Source organism: Ptychodera flava, chromosome 10 (assembly GCF_041260155.1).
Source record: "Ptychodera flava strain L36383 chromosome 10, AS_Pfla_20210202, whole genome shotgun sequence".
In the NCBI taxonomy this organism is placed as follows: Eukaryota; Metazoa; Hemichordata; class Enteropneusta; family Ptychoderidae; genus Ptychodera; species Ptychodera flava.
Genome location: NC_091937.1, coordinates 40,471,101 through 40,485,629, shown reverse-complemented (window position 1 = coordinate 40,485,629; position 14,529 = coordinate 40,471,101). Strand labels below are relative to the sequence as shown.

The following is a 14,529-nucleotide window of genomic DNA, read 5'->3' as shown; positions in this document are numbered from 1 at the left end:
AAACAGCAGAAACTACCATATGTTCCAGCCACCACAACACTCAAACAACAGTCCCTGATAAATGTCCACGACAAAAACATATGCTGATGTCAATAACTTCTTCACTTCTATGTGACACGTGTGAACGAGTCTCATACCTGGTCTGCTACCACTGGATGTCATTCCTCCGAGAACGTTTCTGGTTAGGACGTCAAAGTTGAATGCCTTCCAAGCAAATACCATCTCCAGGGTGAAACTCTCACCAAGAGCTGCTCGTAAGGTGGTATACAAGGCTTCATTGAAAACCTAGATGTATGAATGCAATAAACAGATAGTTACATCTTGCTAATCCATGAGGTTTCCCATGTTAACAACAGAATTTATGTCTATTAGGCAAAAAAAGAAAGGTCTTCACTAAAAGTACACTAGTGGGAACTGTTTTACTTAAATTCCATATTAAAATCATGACCATACCTAATACAAAAACTGCATCTGATTAATGAATAAGAACTACATGTACTTTGCAATCTACACAATTATTGTGGAAAATCTGTATGGTCCAAATATCTAAACATGCAGGCCATACCAACAAAAGCAGTTCTCTGTTCAACTGTACATGTAAACATTTAACTGAAATCTATCATTTCTTTTTACATTGATAACAATAGGTCAAACCCAGAATTTAAATGGACCATGGTACAAACCAACCCACATGCGCAAACGTGCACAGAAATATGTGTGTTTCCATACATGTTTGTACACATGTGGGTTTGTTTGTACTGCCATCACGTGATCTCTTGGGTGTACTGAGTCTGTAGAACACATGGCGTCCTTTTTATTCCGGAGTAGAACCATTGAAAACACATCTACTGAAGGATTTCACAGGCAGCGGGAAATCATGCAGTATGTATTCAAATTACCAAGCATTTACGCACTACAAATATAACAGAGTAACTGAACACTAATGTACTTCGTAAATAAGAAGTCTTCCATAACCTGTAATTTATACCAAGATCCACAAGGAAATCTGTGGTATTTACATTATAGATAATGAAAATATTGATATCAAAGGCTACATGTATGCACTGCACATTCAATAAGGGATTGATAATTATTTTATACTGCCTTGAGCAAATACTGGGGTAAAGCATGTGTATGAACACTATCAAACATTTGATCACAAAACTCAATGATTTATAAATGATTTTATGGCCATGATATTATGGACCAATCCATGAGAAGCAAATGAAAAGTATTGTAATTAACAGATGAAACTACACTCTTTGGAATACAAATACGTTTGCACTAGAATAGAAATGCTGATAAAAGCTGGAACTGTGCAGAGTTAAATGTTATCAATGATGTGATTTGCATGATGTGCCCTGTAAAGTGAATTAATTGTGTTACAGCCATGTGATGGCCCTGCAATATGAATAGTGCATGAATGTGATGTGATGTGGTGGAATTGTCATATGTTAGTTGATTGGCAGTGGTGTCTTAATAGCGAGATAAACTAAAGCCATGGCCATTAATGCAGCCGTAATTAGTGGGTCATTATGTCACAGAAAATGAAAACTTAGCGTGTTGCAAACTATAGTCACCTTGTACAAATACCGTTTTTCCAGAAATGTGAACTGTTGCTATTGTGTGAAATGAATAAAAACACCATTCACAAATTATAATTCATTCATGCATAGTTAATGTACTTTATATATTAATTCCCAATGTGTTTTGTTGCATGATGCAGGTGCAATACTCGCAGTGAATGATTTACTTATATTGCCATTCACTTTGTGCGTTGCCGAACAAAACTTGATAATGCTTTTTTCAATTTTTGCATGGAAATGATCAGTCATATAAAAGCAACTTGTAAATTGCATATTGCAACAACTTTTATGACAATAAAAAGAAATCTTGAAGCTTCTTTATTGCTGGGGAAGTCAAAAAGAAACTATTTAGCATCTTGTCGTTAGCAAGTAATTTACACTAGACTGATACACAGTTGTGTGAAAATTTCAGTCATAAACATTTGTGTACCATAAAACTTTATTAGATTTCACATGCAAATTTTCCATCTGACAGCAAAATTTATGAAAATTTTACTGTATTTGAAGTTAAAAATGGGTGATACCATTTCCATCAGCTTTGAGCATTACATATTTCATGATTGATGTAAAAATGAAACTACAGTTACAAACTTTCAGCTTTTCTAGCCCACCAAACATTGGAGGGCTTCCATTTTTTCTGAAAATGTCTTCTTAGGGTGTTTCTTTCATTTTCAAAATTTCTCTTATGACAAAGGTACATATGATATAAACAATTTAAGTTGCAAAAGTTAAAACATCTCATCTGAGAGTACAACCAAAATCATGCATGGAGTAGTCTACAATTAAGTAGGGATGTCACATACCTCAAAGTTGTGAGCAGCAGCCTTGACACCTTCATTGACCGGATAGTGAAGTAATGCTAGTTTGTTCATGGCTTCTGAAAGATTATCTTTGTCATCAAAGACCTGGATAGTGTTCTTTATGGAAAGCATAACTTGATTGGCATGGTCAACAAAGCGGCAACTTTCCTACAGTGGAAACAGAACAAAAAGTACTCTACATAAATTACAAACAATCTATAGCACCTGCTACTTCCTATCAACATCCAAAGAACTGGCTACTTAGTATCAAAATTAAAGCACTGGTTACTCCACATCAAAATCAAAGAAAACAGCTACTGTGTATCCAAATCTGCTGGTTTGTATCCAAATCTACCAGATACTTATAAAATTAAGTACTGGCTACTTTATAAAATCAATGCAATAGCTAATTTGTATCAAAATTAAAGAGGCTGCGACTTAAGTATCAAATATCTTGTTCACATTGGCAACCTAACTGAAATTTGGGCCGACGCAAAATAACTGTCCTTTTGGGATTAAATTTGGTCCGTGTCCACACTGTACCGGTACCAGAATTAGGGCCGACGTAACTTTACCTTCCTTTGTGACCTCTGACCTGTCAAAGTTCAAAATGGCGCATTTGAATATGGCACGCTGTTTCTACTGTTCATGATTTTCCTGTGTTTTTACGCACAAGAAGGGCAAATATGACTACCACTCACCCTTTTAATCATCGGAGAGATCTTCACCATTTATTGGATGAGCATATGGTATATATAAGACCGCGGTGGAGAAATAACCAGTGCACGGCATTTTTGACATGCCTCTCTGGTCTATTACGTGCACTGTGGAATCGAATGACATGGTCTCGTTTGCGGAACAAAGGTTGGTGGGAAGTTCAGCGTACATGGGATGATATTAAAATGTAAAGGCTGGATTGAAAACTTTCGAAAGGTGTAAACTTTAGTTTCAAACGTCGTTTGTTTTGTGCGAATAGGGTGACTAGTTCAACTTCGATCCATAGCGGAGGCCTGGTCAACTGGACCAGGGCCGACGTAACGTGTCCACACTGGCGATTTGCGTCGGACCAAATTTTGCGTCGGCCCTGAGTCGGCCCTGAACCCCCCCTTCTAACCGGGACCAAACTGAGTCGGCCCAGGGCCGACTCAGCGTGTCCACATTGGTTTTTTACGTCGCCCCGGCCCTGGTCGGGACCTGGGCCGACGCAAAGTCGTCAATCTGAACGTATCAAAATCTAGAGCAATGGCTGATTTGTATCAAAGTCTAAAATACTGGCTACTATGTATCAGAATCACTTAGAAGGTAACCTTCAGAAACATATCACCAGTACAGCTGTGCATTTGCCTGTGATGCGGTTGTGTAGCCACATGAGTACCTTCCCCATATATGCTTTTTTTTACTGATGACATTTGGGTTGAAATGTGACACTTTCCCTCTGACTGTGCTGAACTATGTTTTTTGATGTCAATTATTCAATTCCTGCCGAATATCTAATAATTTTGCTGGGCCATCTTTTTTCTGATAAATTACTACATATTCAGGTATGGGAGTTTTAAGAAATGATTGGTTATGACACCTCATATGTGCATTATTTTTCAATAACAATTTTTGATCGATAAGTTTTCAATGACATTGTCTGTAATTCTTTTCAATTTCACGCATGCATTGCAGTGTATGTTGAGAAATAAATAGTAAAGGCATAAGTCATACAGCAGGCCTAATGCCTGTAGAATTTCAGTTTAACAATCACCAAAGTTCGGTGCCTAATGGACAGTACCAGTCACTGGAATAATAAGGTCCTTTCAGAACTTTAATACAATGGATTTGATCAAGATAGTCTACTCTCAAAAGAGTGAAACAGGCTGTTGTATCTTTGAAGTTAGATTGTTAAAAATGCATGAGTAACATCTCTGATACTTAATTTACATCAAACTGTTTGAATCATCATTGAAAAAATGTCATGCATTGCAGGGTAAAACATCACAGCATTTCTTATCACATTATACCATATCAAATCATATCACATAACATAAAACTTTACAGGGCATCAATTCATTGCTGCCAAAGAACACATCAGGTGGAACTTACCTTTGTCAGATGAGACATTACAGTCTCTTCATCTCCAAATACAAAACTCACAGTTGAGCAAAGATGAACATGGTAGCCTAATGGTGCATTCATCATGAAACGCAGCACATGCCGACTGAGAAGTAAGTAAAACACGTGAAATTAGTGTAATTTAGTTCAATAGATGTGCGTTGACTACTGCATTACACAAACTGCATGAAACTATTTTATTCTTGGAAAATTGTATATTTTCCATTATTTCAACTGTTTAAATAAAAGCAGGTGTGAGCCTAGTACACAGAAACACAGACTTTCTTTAACAGTGTTTCATCATGAATGGAAGAGGGGGATTCTCCCTCTGTTGACATGTTGGCACCCCTAGTAATTTGCCGGGGGGCGGGGATGAAATGGTGCTAGTCACACTTTAGCGATACAAGTAGAGCACATAAACAGGTGAAATAAATTTTCTGGTGAAGGGGAAAATCAAGGTAAGGACGTTTACGTTACATTAACCCTTTGAACCTGGCATGATGTCATAGGGTACCAGGGGGTCAGGGTGCAAAGGGTTGAGCTTTGTACAAATGATACATGACTCATGGAGCATCACATCAGAGATACAGATACAAATGTTGGGATCAAGTTCAATACTGACGGACTTCAATAAATCAATGACAACGATAATTACCCAGGTGGTAGGCTAAGAGCTGCAGCTCTTGTTGATGTTGAACGTATTCTTAGAACAGGTTGTCCAACTACCAAACTCTTCCAGGAATATGGCTCAGCTACCAGTAAACCTGGTGTTACAATGACTGGTGAATCTTTGGTAGTTGAGGCAACTGTAAATAAACAACAGACCATGAAATATATTACCAGCAAAGTTCAATATTAGAATGCATAAAAGAACAACATACAGTTGCCATGATTCAGTCAATTTATAGTGTTGCATTCATAATAAAGTAGAAAAAGATCAAACGATGATACTGTGTAACATCCATGTATAAAAACCTCATAATCTGATAGATTTAGATAGGATTAACTAACTTACACTTACCTACTATTAGGCAAGACTAGCTAAGGCTTGAGCAAGTTAGCATTGTCAGGTTATACTTGGATAACTATCAACTTACATACACCATCCACATTCTTACAATCTCCACTAACAGTACAGCTCAGCTGAGAAACGATACATTCTGATGTAGTTGACTGTCACTTACCTCTCCTCTGACTTAAACATCTATTCTGAACTTCTCCTATCTTAGCAAATCACAACCAACAAATACCTTATCAGATGATTTTCTATCTCTGTTGAGACACCATTCTGGTAAGTAAACTCACTGGGTATTTCTCCTTGCCGTCTTAGTCTAGGCAAACTCTGCTTCAATCCCACCCTACCTTGGCAAACTTACCATCCAACCTTAATAACACACTACAGCCAGTCATCTGCATCAACTTACCTTCTAAGAGACTTCCGCCACTTGCAGCAACAGAGTCCTTATCAGATTCTCTGTCTTTCCTTTCACGTATGGTGCTGTGAGATGTCTTGGGTTGTTCAGGAGGAGGATCAAACCATCGAGACAGGGATGAAAAACTGACAATTATCTCAGTGGGTTCTAAGTTATCAACAACTGACACGAATGTTAAGGTAGAAAAGCTGAAAACTTCAATATGGATAGAATGTCAACATATAATTAGTTGTATCAAAAGAAAATGACTAACTTATAAATTATGACTCATTCCATTTTTAATAATACCTCTAAACATACAGCCATGTAAGGTTCAATTACTTGGCCATGATTTCTGCCACAGAAACTTTTTAACACCCAACATTTCCATATTTTCATATCTCTTTAAATATTCTATGTTGAAAGAGATTTAATTCAGTTTTTGAGGATATGTCTTCAGATACTGCTAAAAATTTCCTGTCTAGATCACAAGACATGTATGAAACATAAAAGACAAGAACTAATTTTGCTGCGATACAATACGGCATTGCAACTAGATCAATGATACCTTAAGTAAGGTTTTCTTATGTAATATGCCTGATAGGTTTTTTCATGTGCACTTTCTTTGAAAAAATAACATCCAAAGAAAAATAACGGAATGCGTCAAAAAATTGCATCCTTTAATTAATTTTGGGACAATAGCAAGTATCACACCTTAGTCTGCTGATGAGATGAAGCAACTGTACTGTGGAACTGAGAGCCAAATGTGGCCATTCTAGAAAGTTACTGTGTAAAACCATAAGATGATCTCTTGCTGTATCAGGCAAAAACTACACAGCAAATCAAATAGAACTGCATCATATGCATGTATTGTATACATTACTTGTATTTCAGAATAACACAAAAAAGATTTTTGTTGATAAAGGATACACAGGTAATGTGGTTGTCTCTCATCTGGAGTTGACTGTGATGATGTAAAACAAAAGGAAAGAGATATTACAGGTGAATATGATATCAAAAAACCCATCGCAATACTGAATACCATGGTGATGAAATGAGTAGATAGGACAGGATAGTAGATCTACTGCAAGTCTAGAACTACTTTCTATCTACGTATTCTTTCCATGAAATGATTTACTCAATCAGAACCACACTGTAGACAGGTCCACTGTTTTGCAGCATCAAGGTCCTGTGTTTGACACACAACAGGTACAACATCTACTTTTAAAAATTTTAAAGCTTTTCCCCAAAAACCGATGTAAGATGCCATCATGCCTTTCCTGGATGGAAAAGTCACAAGAGGAATGACTAAGCACGGACTATTCAAATCAATCAAGGAAAATCTGATAGCATTTTACAGCAGTGCTGTAATAATGATAAACTCATCTTTGAACATGTCATCAAACAGACACACTGGCTGTAAGCTGTACAAAATCTCATTACTTTGTCACTTGTGTACCTTGGACCCTGAGAAATGAGCTGCCAAACACAAGAGAACTGTCCATAACATCATGTGGCCTATGCACTGAGTTGCGCATTTCATGGACAGTTGTCTGATTTGCATATTGGACATTCTAACCCATACACAACAGGACAGCCGTTTCATATTACTGTGGATTTTTGAGTTTTGTCAATTTACAATTCAGAGTTTAGGCTTTTCCTGTCACTTCTATTTGATTTGTGAATCCTGTATCTTGTCCTTAGTATTTCTTACAGAGAGATCTTTACATGAAGCCTAATTCAACAACTGAAAGAAATCAAAGCATGGCTAGTGGCTTGCACAGATGGTTCAAACGTATCTTTTGGCAATGGTAGATGTTATCAAACAATCAACCGCAGCAAATGTTAAACATATTGCTTTACATTTACGGAGAAATGAACCTTAAGCTTTACAGGTATAAATGTATGTATGTTTCCCAAAAATAGAACTTCTCAGAACAAGTCATTATACTTGAAGTTTCTTTAAGAGATCTAATTTTGGTGGACTGGCATAGAGGTTTTCGTTTGTGTAATAGATATACACCTGGCATGATCAAATTTTAGAAAGCAGGCTTCAGCCAATTCAAGCTAAAATAATCAATACTGAAACACGTGCAAACATTATTTTCTTTACAATTATTGTAAATCTGAAATCCCTTAAGGTAGATGTGGGCTGTTGTTACTGAGTTAAGTCAAATGACAAACTCAAATGTGATCACATTGTATCACTGTGTATCACAATGTTGCAAACGGTGTGCTGTTGTGCATTGAAATATTGCTACAGTGTGGCAGATTTAGTAGGTTATGTACAATAACACACGCACACTGACTGGGGTTTGCCTGGTCACCTTCTCCTTATCTTTTTCCTTTCCATCCTGAGATGCAGATAACCGAATGAGAGAGAAAGAAAGGACAAGAAAGAGAGAGAGAAAGATAGAGGACAGATCCGAAAAAAAAGAGATGGAATTTGGGGGAAAAATAAAAAAACATCAATCGCATGCATTATCCAATAAAAATCAGCTCATGCAACCACAAGGTGCAATATGATGGTCTACCACCTAATTCTGTTCATTCAGTAAGGGAGAGGGTTATAGTTATCACCATGTAAAATTTAATTACTGGTAAGGTAGAATACGCCTTAAGGACAGATATTCTGACTCAATTTTCAAGGGATTATTTTGGTGAAAATCGAAAATGTTGTTTTTCCCCGATGACTTAACACAGTGATGGTGGCCATTTCGAATATTCAAGTGCCGGTAAGTATTGGGTAATTTGTACAAAATTTGCACAATGACCCCTTATTTCTATTCTTGATTTCCAAAGGGACTGGTTTAATCTTTCTTTACAGCAAGTTTCAGCACAAGTTTAAGCCTTTCAATCTCGAGGCGCATACTACCTTAAATCTATACCAAGCATCCCGTTAGTGATCTTTTCCAACAGCCATTAGTTCACGGTATAAATTTTGAGTTCAGTGATATTTTTCACCGTAAAAGTGGTGATTGGTAGGCTTGCATAACCTTGAAACCCTTTACTACCATTAAATTATCACCAATTTGGTTTAGATTTACAAGTATACAATATACATTACAATTTTTCAATGTTAGATTAGTATGTTAAAATGAAAGAGAGAGATAAAAACTTCCATGGTGTTACCAGGTTATCTTATTTGGATTAATCAGAGGAAATAGGTAAAATTTCACAGAAATTTCAATGGTTCATCATCAGAGTCACAACAAACACTCTTCTCTTAAATATTTCGTTTAATTTCTCTAACATCAATGCCAGGAACATGTTTTTCAAAGTGGCTATGTCTTTTTGATGTTACAGCAACATTGGCAAACTAATTATGATGATATCTGGGAGTAATTTTGACAAAATAAATCATTTAAAAGCTTTTTGTATGTGAACGCAATGTTTCACCTCTAAAAGAGTTATGAATAAAGGAAACAACGTTGTAATTCATAAGATCAGTTTAAGTTTGAGAAAAGAGAATATTAAGCTCTGATGTCTTGGTGCCATGATTTTGGAAACTGTCAAATATGGATAAATTTACAGTTTTTATAATTTTTGAATTGATATGGATTTGGGCAAGAAAAATTCCAACTGATGAAACAACATAAATATCGTGGCTGAGAAATATAACATTGCTGAATCCAATCATTTTATTGAAGCATCCTAGAGCCGTTTGTAAAAAGGATAATACACCCTAAATAGGCAATCGCTCCAAAAAAAAGACACACAATGTCATGTACTCTCTTAAAGGCACTGTTCGTGATCCCTGGGATCGCCTTTGTTCTAGTATGTAAGAGGATTATGGAGGTGTGATAGCCTTTTGTTTTCCATTGAAATTGTAATCTAGTAAGTAAATTTTCTGATGAGACAATCTGGTGCCAACACAGGCCTTTAAATTCATATCACACACTGTACAGTGTACCTTGTACAAACATTTGCTAGAACTAGAATTTCTATACACCTTATCAGAAGTCTGCTACTTCTCAAGAGATCAACATATCTGTTTGGATATCTATACATGTTAGGCATGTATCACCTAATCCTTTCTATAGCACAAGATCCCTTTACATATCTGTAACACTGATCCCCCTTAAGAATTCTACGGGCTTACTATCATGATTGAGGGCGCATGCAGTGTAACGAGTGGGTATATTTTAAAACCTACAGGTGCCAACACTCTGACCCTGTCTGTCATGTCGACAAAATAACAGAGATACAGCACTAAATCATGAATCATGCTGAGTCTTTTGACAAACAATGAAATGCATCAATGCCATGCAAACAATAGGGTTTTTTAAGCAGGTGGTTTTATCACACATTACAAACAAAGCTTTGAGAACGGTATGGTCTAAACAGTTTAGTTACTGCACAAGTGAACATGGTACAGCTATACGAACTACACTATGCATGTCTTTTTCCTGTAATCTTGGTCAATATTACCTTCGAACTTGCTACGGATGTAATTAACTAAACTCTACCCTCACTTAATTTGTACATGCTGGCAATGCAAAGATTGAAATCCATGCAATATTGTAATTCCATCTTTGGTCCACAACTCCTTATAAAACCCTATTACCCCAATTATTTGTATAACTCAATTTTTTTCAATGGTAAAGTTTATCAATTCTCTGGAAACTTGTATTAATAGACTTAAATAATTGAATGTAACACAGCTCAGCTTCACAGTCATAAATTCTCATCCTGTGTCCAGATGTTTCCCTATTATGATAAATGTGTTTATGGACAGCCAAAACCCCAGGGACAAGCATACTCCAATTTTAAATTATAGTGCTTGGAAACATATGCAAGTCCTCTGCATAGTGTGTTGCTGAATGCATAATTGAACACATGATATACAATATTGGATATCCTTCTTTGTAAAAAAATGTCACGTAAAGGTGATCCGTTCCATATTGTGATAGCATCGGCAAAAACAATGTTGTAAATCATAACAGATGTTCACTAAGTCTGTCAGTAATTGACATGTATGTACACGGCAGAACCCTATAACAAAAGAAAATTTGTTATTAAGAGCTAAAAATCGGCAAACAAATCCAAACCAATCCAAATAAGCAACTGCATTTGCAGATGGAAATATGAGAGAGGCAATGATGAGAGGACGAGAGAGAGAGAGACAGAGAGAGGACGAGAGAGAGAGACAGAGAGACTGATTGGGTTTAGGGAAGATCTTACGTGATGGTGGTGTTGAGGTGAAGGGCTGAACGGTTGTCTAGCAGGGGTCTGCGCTGTCATGGAACTGGCTTGAGTTGGTCCACCTGGTGCAGCTGACTTTGTTTTAGCGTTAGTAGGCTGGACATTCTGTCAACAAGAACAATTGCATTTTGACAGTAAATAACGGTACTTCTATCCTGCAATGAAATGTGTCTGATTATCTTGTAGCCATGGGCATACTCTACAATTCCCTAGCATATCCCCTGAGTGATCAAGTTATGGTGCTGTCCCCAGTCAGGTTTTACCCAAAATGGCAATGTTTTTATCAACTGTTCTCATAACAAGCTTTCTGGTTTAGATTGCTTTCAATGCGTTGTCAGACTGATATGTAGAGACAGTGGGTGGCAAGTTTCGGGTATTTTATACCTTGACATCGCCATTGTTCACATCTTTGTTTACATCGTTCAAAACTAGTTATATTTCATCTTGTGTATAAATTTATTGAATCCCCAAAACTCAGTAAATGTCACGTAAGTTGTCTTTGCAATGGATTATATGACATATGTTCTTTTTATCTGTTCAGCTTTGTGAATGGATCAAGTCACCAGCCGGGCTTTGAAAATGATCAGTGAATATTTGCAGGGAAATAAATCAGCATTACACATGTGACAACAAAACAAAAGCAAAAACTATGCACATTTGTAAAAGTGTCAGGCATAATTTACTATTCTATCGGGTCCACAAATTTCTCTCCTTAATTGTGTATAACTTTCTTTTTTCTTTTTTGAAATATTAGAATAATGGGGTGCGTAGATGGCTATTCTGTTGAAACCATTTCTAAATATCATTCTTGTTGAATTAAAACATGTGTTTTTCACAGTCCTGAAAAAACACTGTGGTGAGAAAAAAGCAGCTATTTTATGAAGAATGATATTTTTGAGACCACCACATGTATCGCAAAATATTCTACTAGATTTCCTTTTGTGTTTGTTTGTTTGTTTATTTGGAACAAAAAGGCAGGAAAGGGAGATTCCATTCATAGTGCTGGGGTATCAGGGTATAATAGCAATGTAGTGCGATGCTCATGACTACAAAACCATGCAACAGTCTACAGCCATTTCAGTCCCCTCCTTCCCTGATATGATGGTGTCTCCCAGTAAATTATGCCAACTGGGTCAAACCATTTCACAGGGAAAAAAGAGTCTGAAAGGGTTACAAATCTGCTAAAAATGAAAAGCAAGGTTTTTGGTTCGGTATTTTGTGAGGTTCATGAGAGGAAAAAGGTTAAGCGAAGCAAAGCAAAGCATTTTTTTAGGCTTTTTGTAAAAACTTCTATTAAGATCACATCACACAACATGCTGCAGTTAAGAGTTAATATATTTTATGTGAAAAATGTAGTGATGTTAACAAAGTGAAGATTTCTTAATTCAGGCGAAAAATGATTTGTTATACAAAACCCATCACATAATGGCCCATCATATATATATCGTGGATATTTTCAATAACAATATATAAATACGTAATAGGGGCAAATATCCAATTCTTTATGAATATGGGACAGCAACAAGAAGACAACTATAAGATGATGACAAGCTTGTTAAATTGGTTAAGAAGTAGATATGGTTTTTTTTTATTATCTAGTTTTCTTTTCAGTAAATCCAACTGACAAACTTGATAATGCCTCAAAACTAACTTTGTGTTACCGGTTGTATGATGGGCCAGTATCGCCTTTCAAAATGACCATTACATATTTCGCTTTTACTCTTGTTTTTCTATTTGGATGACAGCAGCCACACATTAAAACACAAAAAAATATAGTATGGAAAAAAAATTATACCTGGGCACCAGCCTGTTGTTTTTGCATTATCAATTGCTCCAATTTCTGAGCGTCAGCAATGAGGAAAAAGCAGTTACATCAAATAATTAATGTGAATTACAATTAACATATAACCCGTCCCCATTCAAAATGACATGATCCTTTACATTATAATGATGAAGGGGAAAGAAGGACTGAACCATTACAAAAAGAGGGGATAGAAAAGTAATGCCATAACCAGGAGACTTAAAAAGGAACAGGTGATTGTTAAAATGGATGTGAATGGATTGGAAAAGTTTATGATCTGTGTGCACATTTAATTCTGTATGGCTTGTTATTTATGTGTGACGCTGGCTTGTGTATGATATCAGAAAAACTTCAGTAGTGCAACGAAAAAAACAATATTATGTCAAAACATCACATCAATTAGTCACAACAGTGGCATGTATGACACAGGTATGTTATGTCAGTATACGGTACACTTGGTTATAACAATATGATGAAACACATTTTATTGTACATTTACAAATCCAAACAATTGACCTGCAATGAAATTCATGTTAATTTGCAAGAAATCAGATTTGAGATGTATTTTGCAAAACATTAAAGCTAATAGCATTGAGAGTTTGTCGTGCATAAATATTCATGAAGAAATTCTTATTTTTATATGACCATTCTTTTCATTGCCTGATTTTGGAAATTTGAAATTCAGTGAAGACTAGAGCACAAAATAATAATGTTTTTGTCTACAATCTATGCATAATACTTTCATAAGGGGCTGTCGATAATCAAAGCTGACGCACGACAAATGTAATTCTTTCGTTTAGGGGGGGGATAAAAGCTCATTTCGTTTTGTGTGCGTCAAAATCGCATAAGGATTTTCTATTGTTTTCGAAGTGCGACTTTGCAGCGAGAACGCAAAACTACCTTCGCGTTCATCGAGAACAATGACCACAAAATACGGAGACAGAAAAGACAACGAAAAGACATGAATGTGAAATAAAAACTTCTATGCTTTTTCAACGTGAAACATGTATGTGAAACACATTTTCCTACGTGCGAAATACATTAAAATGTTCTGTCTTAAAAAGTGAAACGCGTAAAGTGGAGGTTTATTAATTAATGTGCCCTTCCGGTATTTTTTCATGGGAGTGCGGATCGGAGAGGTGCGTGTGGGTTTGTCAGAAACGGCATCATAATACAAAATTGATTTCGCATAAGAACTTTTGTTTTGAGGGGGGAGGGAGGGGGTTTCAAGTAAAACGAAGGAATTACGTTTCTTGTGCGTCAGCTTTTATTATCGTCGGCACCTAAATAAATCACTCCGTGCTCCTGTCTGTCTGTGTGTACACTGTACATAATAATGTGATCTGTCTTTGTGCAGTGAATTCAACTTTAACCTCTTTGGTGTATAACTTGCTCATTTCTCTCTCACCTATCATTCAAACTCTTCAAAACCATTAAGTCTGTACGTCAGTCTGTTTGTTACTCTGTTCCTGTCTTACCTCTAATAATGTACACCTAAATTCCTATAGCGCCCTCACAGTCTTGCTGTCAGTCTCTCAGTCTGTCACACCATCTCTCTCATTTCACCAATCCTCAATCTTCTCTCTCTAACATTCATTCCATCAACCTGTCTCTAACAAAATTCCCTT

At 36.4% G+C, this 14,529-nt stretch overlaps 1 protein-coding gene across 34 annotated transcripts in view; it reads right to left on the bottom strand.

Moving 5' to 3' along the window:
• LOC139142781 (androglobin-like) overlaps window positions 1-14,529 on the bottom strand; it is a 120,753-nt gene that overhangs the window by 22,832 nt on the left and 83,392 nt on the right. For 20 of the 34 annotated variants that reach the window (XM_070712948.1, XM_070712949.1, XM_070712939.1 and 17 more), the window contains 10 exons: window positions 12,896-12,940; window positions 11,080-11,205; window positions 8,199-8,249; window positions 6,826-6,859; window positions 5,908-6,078; window positions 5,139-5,289; window positions 4,475-4,589; window positions 2,390-2,554; window positions 1,581-1,619; window positions 138-285 (listed from right to left, as the gene is read on the bottom strand). In XM_070712948.1, the coding sequence (XP_070569049.1) occupies window positions 138-285; window positions 1,581-1,619; window positions 2,390-2,554; window positions 4,475-4,589; window positions 5,139-5,289; window positions 5,908-6,078; window positions 6,826-6,859; window positions 8,199-8,249; window positions 11,080-11,205; window positions 12,896-12,940 (1,045 nt within the window). The remainder of the gene's footprint in view (window positions 1-137; window positions 286-1,580; window positions 1,620-2,389; window positions 2,555-4,474; window positions 4,590-5,138; window positions 5,290-5,907; window positions 6,079-6,825; window positions 6,860-8,198; window positions 8,250-11,079; window positions 11,206-12,895; window positions 12,941-14,529) is intronic. The other 14 variants (XM_070712928.1, XM_070712931.1, XM_070712950.1 and 11 more) reach the window with 9 other exon arrangements.